The sequence below is a fragment of the Hyaena hyaena genome, unplaced genomic scaffold, assembly GCF_003009895.1.
Source record: "Hyaena hyaena isolate Hyena2069 unplaced genomic scaffold, ASM300989v1 scaffold_1925, whole genome shotgun sequence".
In the NCBI taxonomy this organism is placed as follows: domain Eukaryota; kingdom Metazoa; phylum Chordata; class Mammalia; order Carnivora; family Hyaenidae; genus Hyaena; species Hyaena hyaena.
Genome location: NW_024082566.1, coordinates 74582 through 98950, shown reverse-complemented (window position 1 = coordinate 98950; position 24369 = coordinate 74582). Strand labels below are relative to the sequence as shown.

Genomic DNA, 24369 nt, shown 5'->3' with positions numbered 1-24369 from the left:
TTCACTGGCTAAAAGCCAGCAATCTGACCACACCTAACTGCTAGGGAGTCTGGGAAATGTAGTCTAGCTGTGTACCCATATGTGTATATACATGATAATAAAATTTTACTAAATTTTAATTTTTAATATCATCAAGATTCTAATAGACCATGGATAAAGGATATGATCACATAATCCACAGGAGGAGCTACAATTAGCAGATATCCATGGGAGAAAATACTCAGCAGCATCAACCATCATGTAAATTAAATAAAAACAGAGTGTCATTTTAGACATTAAAATAGCAAATATTTTAAAATCCTGATAAAATCCATTTGCGGACCTGAGTTTGATGAAACTAGTATAATCATACATAGTTGATGGCCTTGGAATTTGGTACCACCATCTTGGAAAGCAACCTAAACATATGGGCATTTATCCTCAATATATATGTCCAAAAAAAGAAATAATACATAAGTTGCTGAATAAAGTGAAACACTAGAATTAGCAGGAACATTTATTGATAGAAATGTTAAGAAATTATGATGTAGCAGCCGAAATGATAATTATGAAGGTGTGAGACTGTGCTCTTCCATAAATGCAAAAAAAAAATGGTGGACATATATATTAAAAATATTTTATTATTTTAGTTATATTGAACATATAAAATTTGCATTTTACACAAGAGTACAAATCTCCAGTTATAAAATGAGTAAGTTCTGGGGATGTAATGTATACACTGTGACTATAGTTAACAGTATTGTATAACTGAAAGTTATGAAGATAGCAAATCTTGAAAGTTCTCACAAGAAAAAAGGGTCACTGTGAGGCGGCCATGTGGTAACTAACCTTACTGTAGTAATCACTTTGCAATATACACTTAAATCAAATAATCATGTTGCATACCTGAAACTCACACAATGTTGTATGTCAATTATATTTCAATAATGCTGGAAAAAACAGAAAGCAACTTGCCCTGCAATCCCCACATATAATAACAAAGTGACACATCCCTTCCACAAAACTTTGATTTGGTCTCTCTCTCTTTGAATTCAAGTTAGCATGCTGTGTTTTCTTGATAAAAATAGATTTTAGAAAACAGTGATTTTTCTATTTTGGCAACATTTATATTATATTTTTAAATGTGTATGTCAAAGATAAAAGTTAGTAATAGTGATTTTTTTTGTTGCTGAGAAATGGTAATCTAGATACCTACTGAAGGGGTGCCTGGGTGGCTCCGTTGGTTAAGCATCTGACTTCGGCTCAGGTCACGATCTCACAGTCCGTGAGTTTGAGCCCCGCGTTGGGCTCTATGCTGACAGCTCGGAGCCTGGAGCCTGCTTCGGATTCTGTCTCCCTCTCTCTTTGCCCCTCCCCCGCTCGCTCTCTGTCTCTGTCTCTCAAAATAAAATAAGGACATTAAAAAAAAAACCCTACTGAAAATAATTCAAGGCATTTCAATCTGAATGGAAAAGCATTTTCCTTAACTCTGAAAACACAAAGTTTATTTGTAAGAAAGGGGAATAAACAGTTAACAGTGATTACCTATAGGTAGTGGAAGCAGGGATTCTGAAGGAAAAGAAGACATTTTTGACAAAATTATGCCCGTCCATATTGTTTAAATCTTTTACCATGTGCACATATGATTTTAACAATTAAAAAAATAGTATGTGTGCTATGATAGTAACTATGTGTGAATTATAGATGCTTATGGATATGTGCTAGCAGGGAAGACAGAGACAGGAAAAACAGTTGATTTGTTATAATGGTAGAGATTATGTGCAATTTTCCGCTTCCTCTCAATGTGAAAACAAAAGAACATCTGTCTAAAATACTTGGGGAAGTAAATAAAGTATAAATAATACATTAATGCGTGAGTGAGTGGGAAAGTACTGAATCAAGAAAAGAACTCATAAAATATTTATAAGAATCCACATTCGTGTGTGTAAATACAATTATTGCAGAACAGCCTAGACAGGAGGAAGTGGCTCCAAAGCAAGCCTTGCCTCTTAGCAAGTCAATCATAGACGGCATCCTGGAAGAAGCAGACTGTGATCTGTATTCGAAGGATGATAAGGATATGATTGAGTGAGAGGAACTTTTTGAACTTTGACCAGCTGTCCATACAGCCGTCTGTATCCCTGAGAAAACAAATAACCTCCCCATGCCCTCCTTCTTAGGAGATGACAAGGTGCTTCGGTTGTGGCATCCTAACATCAGCACTAAGCCGGTGGGGAAGCTTGTGGGGCACATGTTCAGCATCACCGAGATTGTAACCAATGAGAAGGAGCAACATGTCATCAGCCTTTCCTCTGCAAAGGTAACAGAAAACAACATAAATGAAACAGACTGTGTTTGCCCTTACAATCAGCCACTGGAAAATCTAGAACACATACAATTTTTGAGTGAAATAGCTGCTCGTCACTGAGAAAAGTACTGTCTATGCAGAGAAGGAACTGATGAGCTACTGTTCTGTTTTTGCTGAGAGGACGTGTAAAGAACATGGTTAAACATGTTAAAGTGTTAAAGGCAGGCAGTGCTGGAAACAGACCCAATATGGCCCGTCACCTGCAGACTGGAAGTCATCGACAAAGACAGAAAGCACGACAGCTCTGTCGTCGTTGCTGTTATTAAATGTGTCCTAAATGTTTTCACCAATGTCCTAAAAAATAAGAAAAAATGAGTTATGAATATTAGATATATTAGGACTGAGTCATTGTATTTGCAAAAATAATGATTATCTCCTCAAAAAAATACAACAAAATCAGCTCTTAAGTTTTTTAAGTTGAAGTATAGTTGACACCGAAAATCCGTTTAAAATTTTAAGAGCAGGTAAGTTCAGTAAAGTGGCTTGTGACAATAGCAATTTCTAAAAAATAAATAAATTTCTATATAAGAGCAGTGACACAATGGTCAAAGAGATAGCATTCGCAAGAGCAAAAATTGTGAAATACCTAGAAGTAAACTTAACAAGCAATATTCACCATTAATAGTAAGATAACTGATAACTATAAGGTTTTTCTTAGGTACTTGTTTTTGAAGAACATGAACAAAGCGATCTCCTATGTTTTCTGCATGGGAATATGGTACCATAAAAGATATTCTCTGTCAAATTAAATCATTTTAATGCTATTATTTTTTAATGCATCCATGATTATTTTAAGCATCAGTTTGCCAAGTTTAGTGTTAATGTAAAAATACCAATATACAAGAGTATCTTAGAAACTTTGCAAAATATCATTATAAGCCAGCATTTTTTCTTCTGTTGGATATTAACACACATTCTAAAGCTGCAATATATAAAACAGAACAGGAGTCCATGCAGAATGAATTAGACACATCCATGAAACAAAAGAGAAAAGGCAAGAATGAGTTCATGTGTGTGTGGGAATTTTGTATATAATAAAAGTAGCAACCCAAATTCATTAAGTGTTGAGAAAACTGATTAACCATTTAAGGAAAAAGTATTTAATCAGTTGATGGCTTCATAATAAACAGCAAAATACATCCCATATATATTTATTCCATTTATATTTTACATGTAAAAGACAAAAACATTAAAAAAATACAAAAACATTAAAAAAATACAAAAACATAGAGGTTCTGGAATTTTCCAGAAGAAAATATAGCCGTATATTCTTATAACCTTAAGGTAATTCCTAAGCATGAGACCTGTGGTTAATGGAAAAATAAATATGACTGTGTAAGCATTTAAACTTTTTGTGAATTATAATAATTCTCCTTTATCAAATGTTCGCTAAGTGCCAGACTCTGTGGTACATATTTTACTACTCAACTCACTTGTTGCTAATAACGGGCCTATAAAGTAATGATCACAATTTTGTTTGTATAAAGGCAAATAAGACCTAAGTAACTTGCCCCAGGTCACATAGCTACCTAGTGGCTAAATGTAGCCAATCCCCTGCCCCAACTCCAAACAGTCACCCTATACATTATTAAAAATATTGAAGACAGTTTAGCAGAGGAGCAAAAATGCAACGAAAATAACAGAAACGGGAATAAGATCCTTAAATGAACTTTTAGGCATTTATTCTTTCTTTAATGTTCATTTATTTATTTTGAGTAAGAGAAAGAGAGCCGGTGGGGGAGGGGCAGAGAAAGAGGGAGAGAGACCATCCCAAGCAGGCTCCACACCATCAACACAGAGCCTGAGGTGGGACTTGATCCCACGAACCCTGAGATCATGACCAGAGCCGAAATCAAGAGTTGAAGGTTAATGACTGAGCCACCCAGGCGCCCCTAGGCATTTGTTCTAATATAAGAATCAGGTAAGTGCCCAAAGACCTACGTAAAAGGATGTTCGTTGCACGGCTGCTGATACACTGATTTAAGAAAGAAGGAAGGAAGGAAACAAAAAGAGAGGGAAGGAGAGTGAGAAATTCAAAATCTAAAGTTAGGGCTTTGTCAGTGAGTTATTTTATTTGTTTGTTTTCCAGTGTTACTGAGATATAATTGATACATGTGCTGCCTAAGTTCAGGGTACACAGCACCGGGTTTGACTTACGTATGTTGTGAACCGGTTCCCACAGTAAGTTCAGGGAGCAGCGCCAGCTCACGTAGATTGAAATAAAAGAATGAAAATAAATTCTTTCCTCGTGGTGAAAACCCTTAGGATCTACTGTCTTCACAACTTCCATTCACATCACTCAGCCGTGTCCGCTACAGTCCTGTAGCTTATTTATCTTGTTCCTGGAAGTCTGTACCTTGTGACCCCCTTTCTTCCCACCGCCATCCCCTCCCCTCCATTCAGTAAGTCACGATGTGTCTTTTCACATCATAGAAATATCATACAGCCTTTTGGGCGCCTGGTGGCTCAGTCAGTTAAGCGTCCGACTTCGGCTCAGGTCATGACCTCAGATTCTATGGGTCTGAGCCCAGCGTCAGGCTCTGTGATGACAGCTTGGAGCCTGGGGCCTGCTTCAAATTCTGGGTCTCTCTCACTGCCCCTCCCCCACTCATTCTCTCTCTCTCTCTCTCTCTCTCTCTCTCTCTCTCAAAAAGTAAATAAACATTAAAAATCTTTTTAAAAAAGAAATATTATATAGATTTTCAATGTTATATAGACAAACACCGATGTAAAAACATCCAAACAATATATTATGTGAAATATAATGAAACAGCATGTAAGAAGTTATTTTAAATATTTAATATTTATGATATTATATTTAAATAAATAGTTAACTATTTAAAAATATTTCTTTGTCTATCATCAAAGGTTACCAAGGGTGATCAACAAGATGTTAGTAATTACCTGGGTGCAAGATTGTGGATGAATTAAAAATTTTTTCTTTTTTTGTGTTTTTTTTCTTTTCTTACCTATTTTTTACAGCAAATAAGCACTGCTTTTATAATATTTCTTAATTTTAATTAAATTTAAAAATTAAAATAAGTTATAATCTTTAATTATTAAAGATCAAATGAGCTTGTTCATGACTTATTCAGAAAGCGTTTATTTCTTGAGCATCTATTATGTGACAAAGCTCTGGGTTCTAGAGGGGAAACACCGAATGAAGCAGACAAGACCTTTTTCACAGGACATTTACATTCTGGGGGAAGAGAGAGACGAACAAAGTACCAAATCAACAGGAAAACAGTATTATAACGAATAGAAAATATAATTCTATTGTGGTGTGACTGAAAATCATCTCTGAAGAGGTGACAGAAAAGCTGAACCCAGAATGACCAGAGGAGCCGGCCCCACAAAGATCTGAGAAACGAGCAATTTGGCCAGAAAGAACAGCAAACTGGGTCCAAGCATGTTTTTGCTGCAGCTGCCATCATCATGTCTAGTAGTAACATTAACTACAGCAAAAAATAGCATATTTTACACATCTAGCACTCCTTCAAACTTCATCATATAAACTAGCTGTCATCCCATCAAGCTTTAATAAATCACCAGCCAGGGGACCCCTAGGTGGCTTCAGTCGGTTATGTTTCCAATTCTTGATTTTGAAGCCTGCCTAAGATTCTCTCTCTCTCTCTCTTTCTCTCTGTCTCCCCCACCTCCTTTCTCCCAAAAATTAAAAAAAAAGCATTTAAGAAAAATAATAACGAACTAAAATAAATCACTGGCCGGTCATGTGCCTACAACATGCTTTTTCTGGAGGCCTTCCAGCAGATTTTCATCCTTTCTCCTAGTTCCGCAGCTGTTTTCACCTAGATATTGTTTCCTTCTGCAGCTGTTAAAATTGTATTTCAGGTCACAGAGCTCAAGCGTTTGGCCACTGAGCCACACCTCCTGCTCCCAAATTGCTGATGGGCACTGACAGATGTAGGGAGAGCCTAAAACGTGGGGGCCATGGTCGGCAGCTTTCTGCCGCACGAGCCTAGACACCAAAGGTTATTTTTCTTCTTCTTGCTCTGAGGAGAGAAATACACATGCTCTGATGACTTCTAACAGTTGCTTTTTTTGTTTTAATTTTCACTTTGGAAGTGATACGAAGGAACCTGAGAAAAGGCGCAGCTTGACGAGGCTGGGGGTGTGCCTTAGAGCAAGAGGCAACGTCCTGAAGTCAGGTGCCAGGTGCATGTCAGAACAAGCCACGGGGTCGCCCGCCTGGCCTTCAATCTGGCTGGACGCCATCTGATTCCTGACCTTGTCTAAGATCCTGTCCTAAATGACAAGGATGAAGAGAATGGCCTCCCAAACTGGGCAGACCTAAACTGAAGAGTGACTCTGGTGGTGTGACCTAGGACGCATTGAGATCGCTGAGGAAGCTAACAGAGGACCTTCCTCATGTGGTTGGTGTGAGGATGAAATGAGATAAGGCAAGCAGACGCACCAGCCCCCCACCCCCCAACATCAGCAGTTATCAGAAAGGCGGGTGCTTTTCACTCTCCACAGTGGGGACAGGACTTGTGTTGATCTACTTGCGTTTGTCCTGAACCTCCTCTGTGGCCACACAGGGGTAGATTATGGGTGGGGTCGTGGCATGGGAGAGGGTGAGGCTTTCCAAAAAGCCCATGCTCCCGATGCTACTCAGTCATTTATATCCATCTCGTGCTGGCACCTGTCAAGTCTACATGAGGTTAAACAAAATCCACTCTCCGAGAGCCCCTGACGTGGCTCTGATGGTCCACAAGCTACCTCATCTTCTACTGAGCTGACGATGTCTAGGTTGCTTCATTAACTTCCATCTTTTCCACCTCAAAATATTTCTGTGGTCTTCTGTTTTTGTAGCTACTTTCTCTTTTCCTTCTGCCCAAGGCCAAGCATTCCTCTTCTTTCCCGAATCGAATCCCTGCTTTCGTTCTCTTAGGCGAACCCTGACCCGTCAAGAAGCTGTCCCATCAGTTCTCTTCTTATACGCCATGTCTCTGTCTTCAAGGTTCCTTGAAGGACTCTTTGGTTCTTATTTATCCTTTCCAAAATTTCTGCTTATCTAAAACTGAGTTGATTTTCCACTTCAAATTTCCTTTTCCTGACTTCTGGTCTTCCTCTAGCTGTTAATGATGGCATCTGTTTCTCACCGAACCATGACCAACTTCAAAGTCACTTTTAAACCTTCTGCCTCTCTAACCCTGCTCACTGTCCAGTCCCCAAGCCTCCATAATGTTTCTTATATCAGGTGCCTCATTCTTCTTCCCAAAAATATGAGCTTTGTGCAGACCCACTGAAGGGCTCCCAGTTGAAGGAGGCACATGAGAAGGCCCTTGCGGCCCTCCTCTCCCATATCCTCACCACCCGAATATTACACTGTCTTGTTAATCATCGTCTTACCCACTTATAACCCTCTTACATATCATCAAAGGCACCTCATGCCTTATAAATAGAGTTCACATTCTCTTTCCTGGTTTTTAAGGTTCTCCATGGTCTGGAACCAGATACCTTTCTAGTTTTGTTGCTACTTATTTGTCTTCAGATAGTCTAACCTCACCCAGCCTTTCCCCAACGTCTTCATGTTTTCCTGCCTGTGTCTGCAGCCACCGTCCTCCCATACCCAGCTGTTCTATTGAGCCTTTAAATCTCAGTGAAATATCACATCCTCCATGAAACCCTCACCAAGAGAAATATGGATTTCATCTCTCTTTGGCAGATAAGAAATGTGGGTCCTTGAAACAGACCCAGGGATAGGAGGAAAGCTGATCTTTTAAAATATGTTACCTTTAAGTCATAAAATCCAGAATTCTTTTCTGGCTTTAACTCCTTATGCTTTTTTGGGGGGAGGGGGGTAAGATTATTCTATATGATGTAAATTCCAGTTGGGCTTTTTTCCTCTACTTTTTGGATAACTGGAAGCATCCATGATTACGAGCCAGATTTTACTACTCCCAGCATTTTGTCACTTTCCGTCCTTGCTTTGCTGCTTGGGACATTCCATTTTGAGTAAACTGTGATTTGCAACATCCTCAGGAAGAAGAGCTACTTGTCTCTAATCTGTCCTCAGAGCAGACTGTTGGAAATTTTTCTGGGGAAGATCAATATACATTAGGAACCTTAGCTAATAAAATGTAGTGGCCAACTGTAGGGAAAAAATACAAACGAAGAGAAAGAGGGTGAAGGCATGTGCTCTGGGATTCAGATTCAACTTGAAGAGTCTGGAGCAAAAAAGAAAGTTTTTTTTTGCTTATGTACAGGCCTTGCTTTCCTTCTGTCTGTAACCTCAGGACAGCTCATCGACCATCTTCAAAGGAAGATCCCGTGGATAGTTCTGACCCATAGGAGCCAATGTGCCCTACAAAACAGTGGGGAACCAGCCGTACATGAAGCCCCCTCTGTTTGTGGCTGTCACTGTCTATTTGTAGAACCTGGGACACTTTGCTGTCATTACACATTTGCTGAAGATGGGTATGATATTTTGAGTTTTGCCCTTTGGGACTATTCCCTCTTCACCCCACCCCCATGCCCACCAGACGCCTTGCACAAATACACACACACCTTTGCATGTGCACACATGTTCACTACCGTCTACCTAAAGTAGCTATCTGGGTATACGGTTGCCATTAGCTTTCACTCCTTAGTTAACGCAATTCTTGAAGCCTGACATTGTTCTTTGGCTGGTAAACTGGTTGTATTTCAGATCTGTCCTTCTAGGAAACCTGACTTCCTACTGTGTCCGTATGAATCAACCAATAATATAAGACCCCCAGCTAAGGGTCTCATACTGTATCAGGCCCTGTGCCTAGACGTCTTTTGATGTAATCTCTGCCCAAAGGGAGTTAAAGATATAGTTGAGTAAATAAGGTGAAACTGCCAAAAATCTTTGCTGGCAAAACCTAGGAATGACAAAAACACCAACTTGAGTTCTCCTAGAGAATTGGAGTAAATTATGAAAGCTGACTTTGCAACTTGAAATCAGGAAGTCAAAAACCTGTAATCTTCTCAAAAAGCAAGGTTGACTTTGGCAACCTAACAAAACTTTAAACGCTCACACCCTTTGACACAAAAATTCCATTTCTGGAATTTATCAAACAGGTATGTTTAGACTACTATATACAATTACATGTACAAGGAGGTTCTATCACTTTACTAAAAGAAAATAAAGGAAATAAGTATAATCCCATCAGTTGGGAACTAATTGAAATAAGTTATAGAGCCTTCACACAGTAGACTACTCTACAGCCATTATAAAGGATGAAGTACATTTTAGTAGTTAAATATGTCCTCATATAGATGTAAGCTCTTTCTGTATGTGACCTCATTGAAAGTTTGTGATAACTCAGTGAGACAGGTTCTGATATAATCTCTCTTACGAATGTAAAAACTAAGGCTCAGAGATGTTAAGTGATTTACCCAAGGTCACACAGCTAGTAAGTGGCGAAAGAGGATTCAACTGAGCTTGTCTGCCTTCAGAGGTGGTATCTCCCAACAGTGATTAACCTAAGAAGTTGAACTGGAGGGCCCAGAAGGAGTGGAGAGGTGGAAAAGGGGACTTTGGTTTTTGTACTGTTTGCAAGTTTCTACTAGGTACCAAAATAACTTGGTAATTAAAAAGTTAATTTTTAAAGGCATGCTGGCTGTCCTCATTTCATTTCTGTTTGCCAGTTATCACACAGGGAAAATGTGAGAACAGGATAAGAGAATTAACAGTTTTAGTTCCACGTAGGATTGTTTTTTCCTCTTGTTATTTGGAAGAGCTTAAAAAATACATTTGTGCATTGAATTCCCTACACAGGCGACGTTGAATGCCTACCATTTGTACCGCACTGTTACACATACCCTTTTTCAAATATAGTATTTGTCTATAATACTATGTTAACCCTCAAAAGAGTCATAATATCAGAGATCTTCAGGCTCTTCCTATGTAAAATTATGTAACCCTAATTTGATTCATTTGGGGTCTAAAACCTAATTAACCTCTGGTAGTCGTTGGGTAAAACTAGGAAAGCTGGCAAATCCCAGCTTCCCTTGGCAAATCCAAAATGCTGAATTCTCCATGCCCCTCCCTCTATTAAATGACACTGCAATTCTAAAGACTTCGGCCAATACAACTTTTGGCATCTCACAATATTCAAATTTCTATTCAAATAGCCCTTCCAATGCATGATCATTACTTATGTTGTATCCACTCTGTTGCCTTGTGAGAGCCTGTCCAAGAACAGTAATAATAGTGCTTCTACTGATCTTTTGCTTCTGGAGCATCTAGCTCGGAATTCCAGAGTTATTTGCTCTAAAAGAAATCGAGCATATCATGTTAGTTTTGCACCTTTTTACAATCCTTTTTTTATGTATCGAAGACGAGCGCCTACCCATCAGATATTCTGCTCTAGTCACTCGGTAATAAACACCTATCAAGGAGAAAAAAGCAGTTTATTAATGTGTTTGGAGAATAGTGATTGGCATTGAGATTGCAAGAAAAGACCGGAAACCTGGTTGAGGCAAAATAATCCTCAATCCTGGCTCAGACGCAGGTAGAGTTTTCAAACTTTTTTACTTTATCATTATTTATAAATTATTCCTCGCAAAGCTTCAGGGGAGGCCTTCCTATTGTCCTTCTCTTTCATTATTTAGGGATGAACAACTTTATCCTCAAAGACTTGCAGCCTTGCAATTGAATTTTTCTCGGTGTGAGAAAAAACAATCCTGCCACTGAACCCCTGCATTCCCAGTTTGTTTGAAAATAATAATTATTTTGTAATAATAGTCTTTTCTAAAAAATGTTTATTTATTTTTGAGACAGAGAGAGAGAGAGAGAGAACAGGGGAGGAGCAGAGAGAGAGGGAGACACAGAATCAGAAGCAGGCTCCAGGCTCTGAGCTGTCAGCACAGAGCCCAATGCGGGGCTCGAACTCATGAATTGTGAGATCGTGACCTAAGCTGAAACCAGGAATCGGACACTCAACTGACTGAGCCACTCAGGCGCCCTGAAAAATCATTATTTTTACTGCTACTAGAAGGCGAATACTTTTTGTAATCTCTGTTTTAGACAAATAGGTAGTACTTAATTTACAAATACCGCATTCTGCATCCAACGGCTTCTCTAGTGGAAGCCTCCTGTCTTCTTAGATTATTTTCTTTCTACAGCCACTCCGTCTGTTTCTGAAACATTGCCCTTCCTAATCCTTCAGGCCTGACCTGGCTCTACGTCTGTCCCTCAGGCTTTGAAGCACTAACACCGGTCACAGAAACACTCTGCACCCTGAGGGAAATGAATAGAGAAAAGAACTAGAATCGACAGATTCTAGAGCCTCATTGATAACACTGCCCTTCTTTCCTCCAAAGTAGCTAATGTATTAAGACCATCTACAAACCGAGTCAGTGAATTATGTTTTCTGACGCTGCCCCATCTATTAATTGATTTATCCAATTACAGTGTACTGACCGTCTGCTACACTATATAGTGTATACTGCAACACTATAAATACTGTAAATCCCTACAAGGTCTGGACCAAGACAGAGAATAAGCAAGAGTGCAGACCAAAACCCAGATAAGTAACCAACCTAACTAAAGAGAACACAGAAGACACTGGGGAAACAATCAAATAGCACATGGACCCTCCTTCAAGCAAATCACAGTTTATTTATTTATTTTTTAATGTTTTATTTATTTCTAGGAGAGAGAGAGAGAGACAGCGTGAGCAGGGGAGGGTCAGAGAGAGAGGGAGATACAGACTGTGAAACAGATTCCAGGCTCTGAGCTGGCAGTCAGCACAGAGCCCGACGCCGGGGCTCGAACCTACGAACCGTGAGATTGTGACCTAAGCGAAAGTCGGATGCTTAACCGACTAAGCCACCCAGGCGCCCCATAGCAAATCACAGTTTAGTAGAGAGGCCCACTGAGTAAATCATCATATGACACTTGCTAATTGCTAGCACTGTGCACAGGTATTACTGGCATGCAGAGCTGGGAGGGTGACCAATGGAAGTTGTCCAAAGGAGATGACATTTTAGTTTTTGTTTCATTTTGAACAGTACTATGTTTTTATACCACGAGTACACATATAATTGTCCTTAAACCATAGATTGTTCTACTTTGCATGTTTCAATGTTCTTTATAAATATAGTGAATAAATCCTAATGAAGTTTCCTTTTTTCCACTCGCCACTGTGTGTTGAGAGTTATCTGTGTTATGACATACGGCTTTAGTTCATTTATTTTAATGGCTACACAGTATTCTATCATATGTGTATCACATATTTACCCAACTTGACCGGTGACCATTGGATTTGTTTCTACCCTTTGTGGCTTTGGGATTGTTGCCTTCGTTGAACAGAGATTTTTTTTTTTAATTTTTAAATGTTTATTTATTTATTTTTGAGAGAGACAGAAAAAGCAGGGTAAGTGCAGACAGAGAGGGAGACAGAATCGCAAGCAGTCTCTGTACCATCAGCACAGAGCCCGATGCAGGGCTTAAACCCACAAACCACGAGATCATGACCTGAGCTGAAACCAAGAATCAGACGCTGAACCGACTGAGCCACCCAGGCACCCCTGAACAGAGATTTTTAATTCTAATTCAGTTAAATATATCAATCTTTTATGGCTCATGCTTTTTGTGCTTATTGAAGAAATCTTTTTCAACCCTTAAGTCCATAAGGATATTCTCCTCTAAATTTTTTCTAAAAATTATAGTTCCTTTTACATATTTAAGGCTCTGCATATGTCTACACACACTTGCACGTGTCTGTATGCTCGCTCCTCTGTATCTCTGGCCTTCGACCACCTGGCCCCTTGGGCTCCAGTCTAGAAATAGGTCTGGTCCCTGAGCCAGAAGTAGTCTTGGTTTAGTTCCGGGTCAGAAGGCAGTGTCTCCCTCTCCCGGGTCCCCTAGTTTTCTAAGCAATATGCCTCCGGATGAGAGTACAGCACAGCCCGTTGCTTCTCAGTCTCACTGCCGTGTTCTGCCTGGGAGAACTGAGATGCTTCCGGTCCTGTCACTCTCTCGTTTGGATCCATAAAGATATGTCTCTTGCTTTGAAGCCTTGGTATTTCTTTTTCTTTCTCTCTCTCTTTTTTAATAATATTTTTCCTCCTATTTCTCTGTGTTTGTAGAATAAATTGCCCATCGGGGCATAAACTTACTGAACCTTGACTCCTTAATTCTCTGTATGACAGATTTGAGATAGGAGTAGCAATGAACTACACAGCAGAGGGTGTTGAAAAAAGGAAACTGTAGAGAAGAAGAAAAGTATGTGATGTGCAGAGACCAGAATGAGAAGGAGGGTTTTGGAAACTGGGAGCAGGCTGGTGTGAGGGTAACAGAGGCAACCTGAGGGAGAGGGCGGGAGAAAGCCCCGAGACAGGTGCGCCATGATCGGCCAGCCCAGCAGTCACCACTTCCCCGAAACCACACAAACCACCTAAAGAACAGAACACCGAAGAAGAAAGAAATATGAAGAAAGAAAACAGAATGAGTCTATAGAAAACATTACAGATTTCAACAATTCAGTGAGTGCAGTGTGCTAGACATTCTATGTCTGTCGTAGAATCAAGAAAACTGAGGCTCAAGGGATTTAAGTGATGGGCCAGAACTGAAATCCAAATCCTCTTCCGCCCTGTTCCCTTGTTCTTTTATAGCAACCACAATGAAGAGCAGACACACATACGGTAAAAAGCCTGCCAACCAGGAATGCATCTCAACCAAAGCAATACAATCAGAAACAATTTGAATAGAGATCAATATCTTTGACACTCCTTGGTTTCACTTTTATGTTTTTCTCCTACTTGTCTCTTATTCTGGGCTCTGAACCTAAATTCATAAATAGTTCATTATACTTGTTTACCTATGATACAAAAGACTGATAAGGTTCAATGTTCTAGCTACCCCCTAAATTTGCGTTTTTACTCTAACAAAGGAAATAACTTCTACCTATACAAGTTCTGCGTAACACTGGCCTACAGAGCATATGTATTAGAGGCAAAACTCCTTACCAATGTTCCCTAAATCACATGACTTAGACAACTTTATGCTCCTACATATAAGAATCAAATTGCCTTTGGGGCGCCTAGGTAGCTCAGTCGGTTAAGCGGCCAACTTCAGCTCAGGTCATGATCTCATGGTCGGTGAGTTCAAGCCCCGTGTCGGGCTCTGTACTGACAGCTCAGAGCCTGGAGCCTGCTTCAGATTCTGCGTCTCCCTCTCTCTCTGCCCCTCCCCTGCTCAAGTTCTGTCTCTCTTGGTCTCAAAAATAAATAAAGGTTAAAAAATTTAAAAAAAAAAAAAGAATCAAATTGCCTTTGTAACAGTGAAGTTTTGAACTCCTTTAACTCAATTACAAGTGTCTCACATAAGAAGGCAGTATCTCCCTGTTAACAAAACTACTTAGAGTTTACATGTAATTCTATAATGATTATTCATTTACTCAACAAATATTCCAAATGAATAGGTTAATACTAATTATTATAAAGTGAAAATAGTATTTAAGGATGCATGCTAGAAAAATGTGACCTTGATCAAATCACACTTATTTCTGAAATTCAAGCACGCTGTAACTTGCTTACAAAAACAGAATAATAAATAAGACAAAGACAGACCAGTTATCTCAAATGACAAAGGGTAAACTTGACCTTACTTTTGCTGAATTTATACATTTTTGTTCTTTCCATTCTCTTGTATCAATCTGAGCTCTATTTGAGTAATTATGTGATTCTCTTTCCTTTCTCAAAGGAGAGCTTGAATGACTGATTCCCCACACTCTTACTGCTTTCTATAATCCTTATGTCCCTGGGCAGGAGGAGGGGAAGTTCTTAGAAACCTCATTTAATAAGATGGTCTATCTTCTTAAGTCATACAAGAGCAATGTAAAACCCTCCACCTAAAATATAAGTCTTCTATCTATTCTCCAATCCATAATGTAGAGAGAGAGGTGGCTTCATTTGAACTGTAAGTCATGATCAGTCTTCTAGATTCTTAAAGAAAAATAAATACTGTTTCTCTGTAATGATAGAGAAGTCTAGTTCCTTTAAGCAAACTTTTAATTGCTGCTGCTATTTTCCTTTGATATTAACAAACAATGATTGAACCAAGAACCAAATTGGAGTTTTGCAAATGTGCGCTCATCACATATATCATACTTGCTGCAAGATTTTAAGAGCATACTGCAGACTTTGAAAACGGTTCACCTAAATAGTTTTGAGTGGAGAATATAGGGTGCAGACGTGGTAAGCTATGCTCTTTCTTTCCCCAGGTTTTCAGGGTGTGGGATATACAGACTCTTTCACTACTACAAGTCTTCCACGACAGCCAGGGAGGGCCAGGAGACATGCAGATTTATTCTATGGTATATGACTCCAATAATGGCATGCTTATTACAGGTAAGTGTACCCAGTGAATGGCAGCCAAAACTCTTGGCTTTTAGCCTTTTTTTAACTAGCACTTGAAGAAAACTAGCTAGAAGAAAAGCAAAAGTAGAAGGGGAATGTGCAAACTGTGATTCATCACAGTAGGTTTCTTTTTTAGAAAGAGAGAGAGAGAACATGAGTGGGGAGGAGGGGCAGAGGGAGGGAGAAAGAGAAAGAGTGAATTGTAATCAGGCTCCATTCTCAGTGCACAGCCCAACTCCTACAACTGCGAGATCATGACCTGAGCTGAAATCAAAAGTCGGACATCCAACCAACTCAGCCACCCAGGTGCCCCAATCACAGTAGATATTTAATTCAGTTCCACCCAGTCCTGTCTTTCCATGGCTGGGTAGATAAAACATATGACTGCACTTCCTCAAAAAGACCAGGTCAGTGCTCTAAGTTCTTGAGTCTAGGATGATGGCTTGGGTTAAGCAAGAAGTGAGATGTGATGTGTTGCTACATAGAGGGCAAGCCAGGTCTGTTTTGACTCTCGGGAGCTGGAATGTGATCCTTCTTGGAGTGGCTGCACCAGCATGCTGAACCAATGCTCCCTTTGGTCAGTGAAGCAATTTGACCCCTATGCATTCTGGTGCTGAGACAGTTAGTTAGAAGGTGCCGACCCTCCCACCTGCCTTTGCTTCTAGACAATGAAGTGGAGAGAGAGGATACAATACCAAATAACAGATACCCAGTGCTGACACCAACAGATTGGTTTGCTTTTCTTGTTGTCTCTTAAAACAAACAAACAAACAAAAATGCTTCCTAAAGTCACGAAAGATTCTGCTAAGGTATTGAGGTTAAATGTTATTCACATGCATGCCTTCTGGCTTTGGAAGAAAAAATACACGATATTAACTGTACTTCTTCCTTCTGGAACACCAACTCTGAATGCATTTCCTAAGCATTTTCCCACTGACCACCTGTTCTGAGTTCCAGTGGGATTAATTAGAGCAGGGAAATTGTTGCTGCTATCTCTGTCGGTGGAGAATATAATTATTTTTTAACTCTGAGGTCTTTTTTCCAAACTGGCACTTCATACTTGATAGGCAATTTTCTACCTTGTAAAACAACTTAATTCTAGGTATAAGCACTCCTCCTCTTTATTATCTCCTCTGAAAATAACATGCCAATAACTGTAAGCATATTCTCCTGGTATCCCAACTTGCATGTTTGATTAGTGGGCTCAGCATTTCCAACCCATTTATCATCAGGGTAGCTAAGGACTCAAGCATCAAGACAAAAGAAGGAAGAGGAAGAGGAGGTAGAGAAAATCAAGATTGCGTCCCAGTTTTATGTAATCCTGACAATACTTAGCCTACAAAAATATAGAGTTCTGCGTATTGCTTACATGGACTGCAACCATCAACTTGACATCAGAATTACATGAAGCTTATCTCTCAGATTCTATTTTATGCTTTCATATGAAGCTGCCGTAGTAACCTCCTAAACCCCAAGGACAGCAGCACCACATTCTGGAAATGTTTTGTAGAATATACTGTTGTTAACTGTCATGTTGTTGTTTTTATTATTCCTCTGTCAATACGACTACCTTTTGTAAAGTTCTTTTGCAAAGTGCTATCATGTGCTTTCTTCATTTGACCTGTACAACCACATCCCTGAGGTAGGAATTATTACTTATCCTATTTTATAAATGACAAACCAAATATTCAACAGTTCAATTGGCTAGTTTTAAAACACAGGTTAAAAGGTAGAGCTGGGATTCAATCCCACAGTTTCTGGCTCCTGAAACCGCATTCTTTCTCTCTAACTGCATTGTTTGCATAGCCCAAACCACTGGTTCATTAGCATAAATAAAGTTAGTCACAATATAAAGTTAAATGATCGACCAAAAAGCTCTGAGTGTTGGTTATTTGGTTACCATATTCCTCTCACATGTCCACATTGGGATATTTGAACTGAGAAATATTACCAGAAAAGCCTTTTAAGTCCTTCTTTACACACGAACAGAATTTATCTTAAAATTTAAGCACCTTATGAAAGTGCTTAGTAACTCCTGCTGAACCTTTTCCTACACGTGTGATTGCAAAGTCATGAGAAACCCAATACAAAGGGTTGAACTTTGGTAATTTACTCTCCACATCGATAAAACAGAGAAGTTTCTTTTTGTTTGATCTTTGAAATGCTTTGAGATTCTTATTTCTATTTCTGGGCGTTACACTGAAACAGATTACATGGCTGATTTCGAGAGTTAGATCATATTTGCCATTTGCAGTCTTCCTGTAAAACCAAAACAGCCCCCTTAGGAAAATGCAAATAAGAAATATCTGCTCTCCATCTACTTCCCCGTGGTCATTTGGAAATTAATTGTATTTAATATTGATGTTGTAAGCACTGGCTGGCGACCGTTCTTTCATTACATTTAATAAGAATGTGTTTACAGAGTGCTTTATCATTTGTTGGTTGGAAAAGACTAACAATAAATTCCGATCACTAAATGGAAGTTTACCTTCAGCAGAAAGCTGACCATCACTGTGATTACTCTACACCAGATGGAGAGGCATGTGGTAGACTCTCTAAAAAAGGAAAATAGTAGACTATAAAATTAATAGAAAAATGGGGATCATTGACAATAGGGTATCAACGAATCCAAATCGCCCACACTTGAAAATTAATGAAGCCTTCAATGAATGCTTTTCTCTTGCTGAATAACATTGGCTTTATTTGTCAAAAATGTTTTAGAGAAAAAGAATGTGTCTTCACCTCATTAAATATCCTAGGAACTGATATTACGAATCCCACTGATTGGTCCTTTCCAAACACGGCTGATTGGGTAAACTCCTTTGTGATTCAAAACTTCTAATATTGGGTATTTGTTAAATACTTATTTCTGTTCTAGGATCTAGTGTCATGGACATGTATCCTCTGACGAGGATGGTACAAGATACAAAACAGATTCCTCACACTCATGAACGAGAGATCAATGTCATGCTTTACAATGGATATTTTCACCAAGTCCTTACTATCTGTTCTGAATCCATAATCAAGGTGAGTACAAATTGGCTCTTCAAAGAGAAAAGTCAGAGCTAACAGAATTTTCTCTTTTTACAGGTAAGTCTTTGGGTAATTAAGTAAATGTAGTAGTGCATTTAATGAGACTCGATAGTAGAGCTATTTTTAAGCATTCACGCACACATGAAAACAAGTATTTTAAGCCAGCTCAGACAGCTTGCTATTTGCTTTCAAGAGAGAGTGTACATGAGCAGGGGAGGGGAAGAGGGAAGGAGAGGATCTTAAGCAGGCTTCGTGCTCCGTGCAACACCCCACTCGGGGCTCAATTCCACGACTGTGAGATCACAACCTGAGCTGAAATTAAGAGTCTGACACTCAACCAAATGAGCCACCCAAGCACATCTAGACTTTTTATTAAGCCATACACTGAATTAAATATATAAAGCTAGTTTTTACTATCAGAATAGAAATTTTAAAGGAAATATATCAAGGAAAGACAACCAGGATAGACGATAGATAGATAGATAGATAGATAGATAGATAGACAGATGATAGATAGATAGATAGATAGATAGATAGATAGATAGATGATTGATAGATAGGTAAATAGATGATAGATAATTTTTAAATCTGAGCTATGTGAAGAAGATATGTTAAGAAGGAAAGGAAAGAAATTTATAATGTTTACTGTGACTCCTATAGGTCCAGGATGTATACCAAGTACCTCAAACCTATGAGCTTATTTAATCTCCATGCTGGTTCTTGGTGGACATATAAAAGTTTCCATTTTAAATATGAGGAAACTAGGACTCATGGCAATCAAGCAACTTGCCCCAGATCGTATGACTAGTAAGCATCGTAGCTAGGATATGAACCCAGGTTTTCCTGATGTAGATACCTATGTCTGTTTCTCTGCATTCCTCTGCCCTGTCATTAAAGGGTTCCCCAGAGGCCAGGGTACGTAGCCATCCTGAGTGCACCTGTAACGACAACCACTGAAGCCATCCGGCAGTGATGGCTGGCAGTGGTCACTTCAGAGTGTTGTCCTTTCATTTCATGCACACCTTCCAAAAGGAGAGAGCTCGAGCAGTAGAGAGCATCCTCTGGGGACCCTTTCAGTTCCTTCTCAATCATTGATCTTCTATGCTCTTCTGCTGGAGACTTTCTCGGGTCAAAATCTCCTGAGTTCACTTAATTACCAACTGTTTCTGATATTGCCTGCAGAATAAGTAGAGGAAAACTAAAACTAGGGGGGAAAGTCTTCTCTGTAAGAGGAGAAGTAGGGGAAGGAATGCATCTAGGTGAGTTTTCATTATGATTGATTGGTTGAAGAGCAATCCTACTTCAGGCCAGGAAATGGGTGATGTCTGAAACGTGTTCATGCAGCATCTTTCATTTCTCCCTTGAGGACTCTCTCTAGACTTGGGACCACTCAGAGGCTGACACTGTGGGCTCTGGGGCCAGACTGTCCTCATTCAGATCAGTCGATGGCCCTTGGTTGGTTACCTGGCCTCCAGAAGATTCCATTGAGCTCCATTTGGTCCCTCTCCTTCTTCCAGCTGCAATACCTGTCTCTCAGCTGTTCTGGAGGGACAATGTACCTTCCCATCCCTGGCCCTTTGCTTATGCTGCCCTGTCCCCAAATACCTCGAGGGCCACCACTCTGTGGGGTCTGTTTTATTACTCACTGACAGACTAGTTTACACGTTAGCACGGCAGATCCATGAAGAAGGAGAGATTTAGACCAAAGGCTGGAGGTCTAGAGCCTCTCCTTTGTTTCCAAAGAGTGATACTGACGTGTCTTGACTTGCTTCTGGATTTTTCAATCACACCCAGCCTGATTACACAGACAGCTTTCTCTGAAGTCTTTCTCTGTCTCTAAGAGCCAGGCCCACGTCCCTAATCAGAACACTTCTTGGAAAGGTCAGTGAGCTTCTTCCACAGGGTTCTATTAGATTCCATGTGTTAACCACAGATTCTGGGTCCTGTGACCCCTGGCTATTTTGGATGAATGTCAACAGGGAATAAATCCAGTTTGACTGCTTTGTCTGTTATACTCATAATTGTTACATTTCTATCTTGCTGTGAATCTTGCTTCGTGCTTACAGTCGCAAAATTGACTACTTCCTCCACAGCCAGGGCTGCCTGGAATAGTTACTGCCTGTCTCAGCCACCTGCGTGCACAGCAGACATGGTCCAGAGTAGCACAGTAACTACTAGACAGCAACGCATCTTTGAGAACTTTGTTTGATCCAACCAACATTCAGAGCGGAATGTTGGGAAAGAGTTTAGAAGTGCAGAGTACCAATTTTGAGGCTTTTTGAATGTTGTAAAAAATTTTAATAACTGAAGGGTATATGGATAATTTTATTTTGTTGTTGATGTTGTCCTTGTTCTTTCCTACAGGTATGGGAACTCGAGACTGGCCTCCAAATATACCAGATTTTAGACCCTCATGGCTTCAGTGTTGAACTGACTTCTGCAGCTATTGATGAAAGTGGATTTCTTTTTGCCACAGGAGCCCATAACGGTCAGACTCATATCCAGAATGTTGCCTCCCTGGTTTAGTGTCCTGAGAATTTGTGCTAGGAGCTCATTTGTTGTGTGGGGTGGAGAGAGCACAAATCAGGCTGGAATGAGTCAGCATGCCAGACAGAGTGCTCACTGAGCAGCAGCAGACTCTTCTCTAATGAGCACCAAAATCCTTTGTCAATACCTGACATCACATTTATATTATTGCTTTAAGGTTTACAAAAGTCCTTCACACATAGCTCATTCTATCCCTCGTGGGACTTATTTGTGTTGCGTTGACTCCTTTTGCCCTTTTAGTTTGGGTATGGACATTAGAGAGATGGACATTAGATTTATGGCTGGCTGATAATATTTTTACTGACAGTAGACTTGAGGGTCAGACAAAAATCCAGTCAACTTTTTTATAAAATACCCAGAATTCTCTATTGGATTTGATTATAAGTCTAAGCTCCTTAGGAACACACACCAGGTCACACTTGGCAGCAGATGTCAGTCTCTGGTGGTATTAGGTCACTTGCTGCTCCTCATGCTATCTATTGAGCACTGGATAGAACCTTCTGGAACTAAGCACTCCATTCACCTCACCTATCATGTCACCTTGGTCTGACTTCACACAACAGAACTACTTTATCTAGACCATGTGGTCAACTTGTATGCGCTACTCATGGTTTATTGATTCTAGAGATATATGTACTAAAGAAATCCTTGCTTGTAAGCCTGGAGATCCGTGTACATGCTGATGTGAAAGTCTGATTTTTTAAATTGTGACAGACAACAATACACATGAAATAAAACCACGAATGCTAAGTGCAGGAGTGTGAATTGGTGCGACTGCTCTGCGTGTGGACAATTCTTAAGAAAACAGTCTTTCTGCTCTATAAGCACACCTACGTACATAGGAAAATTAGTTAAAATAGAAACTCTGAGCAATGTATACAACTATTTTCAGGCGTAAGCATTAGCAATTTATATGGGTGCGACTAAGTTAGTATTACTTTCAGGCCAGTAAGTCATATTTCATTGTTAGTGCTAGAGTGGAGACTTTCTTCAAACATGGGCAGTTTGTCCTCTGCAGAGTAATCGTCAAAGGTGCGGAAACAGCCTTGGACACCTTGGGAAGCAGGATCCTCTGGCTCCTGGGGCAGCTCTGCTCAAGCCAGCAGGCCCCCCTCATTCCCATCGACACACCACCTGAGCTGAGCAGGACCTCTCCTGGTTCTCTGTGTATCCATTAAATTTGACTCCTGAAGTCCCAAAGTAGCAGGAAATCTGGGCCATGAGACTGTGGTCCAAGTATCCAGGACTGGATGGGAGCATTCCTTCTTTTACTTGTTTGTATGACTGTGTTCCTCCAAGATCATAAAGTCCTTGAGGGCAGGAACGATGCCTCTTCACTTTTTATTCCCAGCTCCTCGCACAGTGCTGAATATAGGGAGAATTTAGTCGGTGTTTAATGATGTTGTTAGTGAGTAAACATATGGTAGGAGTTGTGAGTGTTGCTGATAGAGGGAACCTGGCATAAGGGGAGAAAAACAACACAGAACATTCCAGGTGTCCAGCGGGAGTAGAGCTGGGGAATAAGAAGCAGGAGCCAGGGTGAGATTAGGGTTACCCCAGGGGAGGGTACCCAGTCCCGTGGGGGGCTGTCCACTGGATTCTAAGCCTGAGGCGACCCCAAGAAAAGCCCACACAAGATGATTCCTACAGGAAGTGATGACCTAGCAACAGGCATTCAACATCCACACTGTTTATCAAGCCTCCTGGCCCCTTCATCAAGCTCCCCTAAATCAAATGACCCAAGTTAATGACAAAGAAAATAAGATTTCAGATGTAAGAAGAAACTCAGCACCCCTTTTGCATTCCCTTCACATGTAACCAATAAAACAATTCAAAGCTTGATAGATTCTTACCTGCTGGAATTCTCTTAAACTTATTATTGCCCAGTAAGAGCTAAAGTCTTTGAACATATCAGCACCTTAGGAAATTGACATTATTGGACTGATATTTTACTACAGCTGACTATTGTGGCACAATATTAGATAAATAGGAAGATATTGGAGGCTATTTAGCAAACCGAAGGACTTTGGGACAATGAGGGCAGAAAGATCCACTTCATACAGAAAGCTCAGCTAGGAGAGGCTGAGTGTTTCAAAGAAAGCTGTCACAAATTTCAAAACATTGCCTAGTCCTGCTAATTTTTATTAGCCTGTGACAAATCAAGGCATACAGGGGTTCATTTTGTGCATAGTAACGCTAAGGAGACTCACACGTTACAGTAGGAAATAAACATAGGATAAATGGTTGGCAGAAAGCTTTCAATTAGATCAATTTTTTAAAGTTTATTTATTTATTTTGAGAGAGAGAGAAAGCATGTGTGAGTGGGGGAGGGGCAGAGAGGGTGGGAGAGAGAGAACCCCAAGCAGACTCCCCGCTGTGGGCACAGAATCCTACACAGGGCTCGATGCCAGGAACCGTGAGATCATGACCTGAGCCAAAATCAAGAGTTGGACGCTTAACTGGCTGAGCCACCCAGGCACTCCTAGATCAACTTTGTCTGTGATAAAAGCCAAGCTTTCTATAAATTATTTTTATCTGCATAGTGTTTTTCCTGTGTGCTCAGGAACAGTTAAAATCTGGGACTTTGGCAGTGGGCAGGAGATGAAAACGTTGCCTGAAGGGAAAGACTGGAAGGAAGAAGAACACTGGCTAAGGCGCCTGATTTTCCTGAAAGCTCAGGAAAAACACCAGTACTTGATCCTTGCCTTGGAGCAAAACGGGAAGATCAAAATGATCCAGGTTTGCAATCCCAGTTTTATATTTGTACCCTACGTTCTCTCGTTGGGGAAATCAGCGGAACCTGTGGATGATCGCCATTTCACGCCTCTCTTACCAGTCATCTGAGGATAGCATTTCTCCACCAGTCTTCCTAGGAGGCTCCAATTAAGAGCATCCTTCCCCAAGTCCCAGCGAAGAACAAAAAAGAATAGATAATTGGCGGCAGCATCTCACCCAGCCAGCATTTGCTGAAGGATTAGTCAGGAGCCCCTGGAGCAGGTATCAAGGTGAAACCGACCCACAGCTGCCATCTCCGACATTGTTTATACCTCATCTGGGGATAATTCCCTGGTACAGTGCCCCCCAGC

The 24369-nt window shown here is 40.2% G+C and overlaps 1 protein-coding gene across 1 annotated transcript in view; it reads left to right on the top strand.

Moving 5' to 3' along the window:
- Positions 1-24369, top strand: part of LOC120226986 (WD repeat-containing protein 64-like) — a 109466-nt gene that overhangs the window by 42828 nt on the left and 42269 nt on the right. The window contains exons 9-13 of the mRNA XM_039225148.1: positions 2160-2299; positions 15568-15694; positions 18582-18730; positions 21101-21224; positions 23847-24022. Of these exons, the coding sequence (XP_039081079.1) occupies positions 2160-2299; positions 15568-15694; positions 18582-18730; positions 21101-21224; positions 23847-24022 (716 nt within the window). The remainder of the gene's footprint in view (positions 1-2159; positions 2300-15567; positions 15695-18581; positions 18731-21100; positions 21225-23846; positions 24023-24369) is intronic.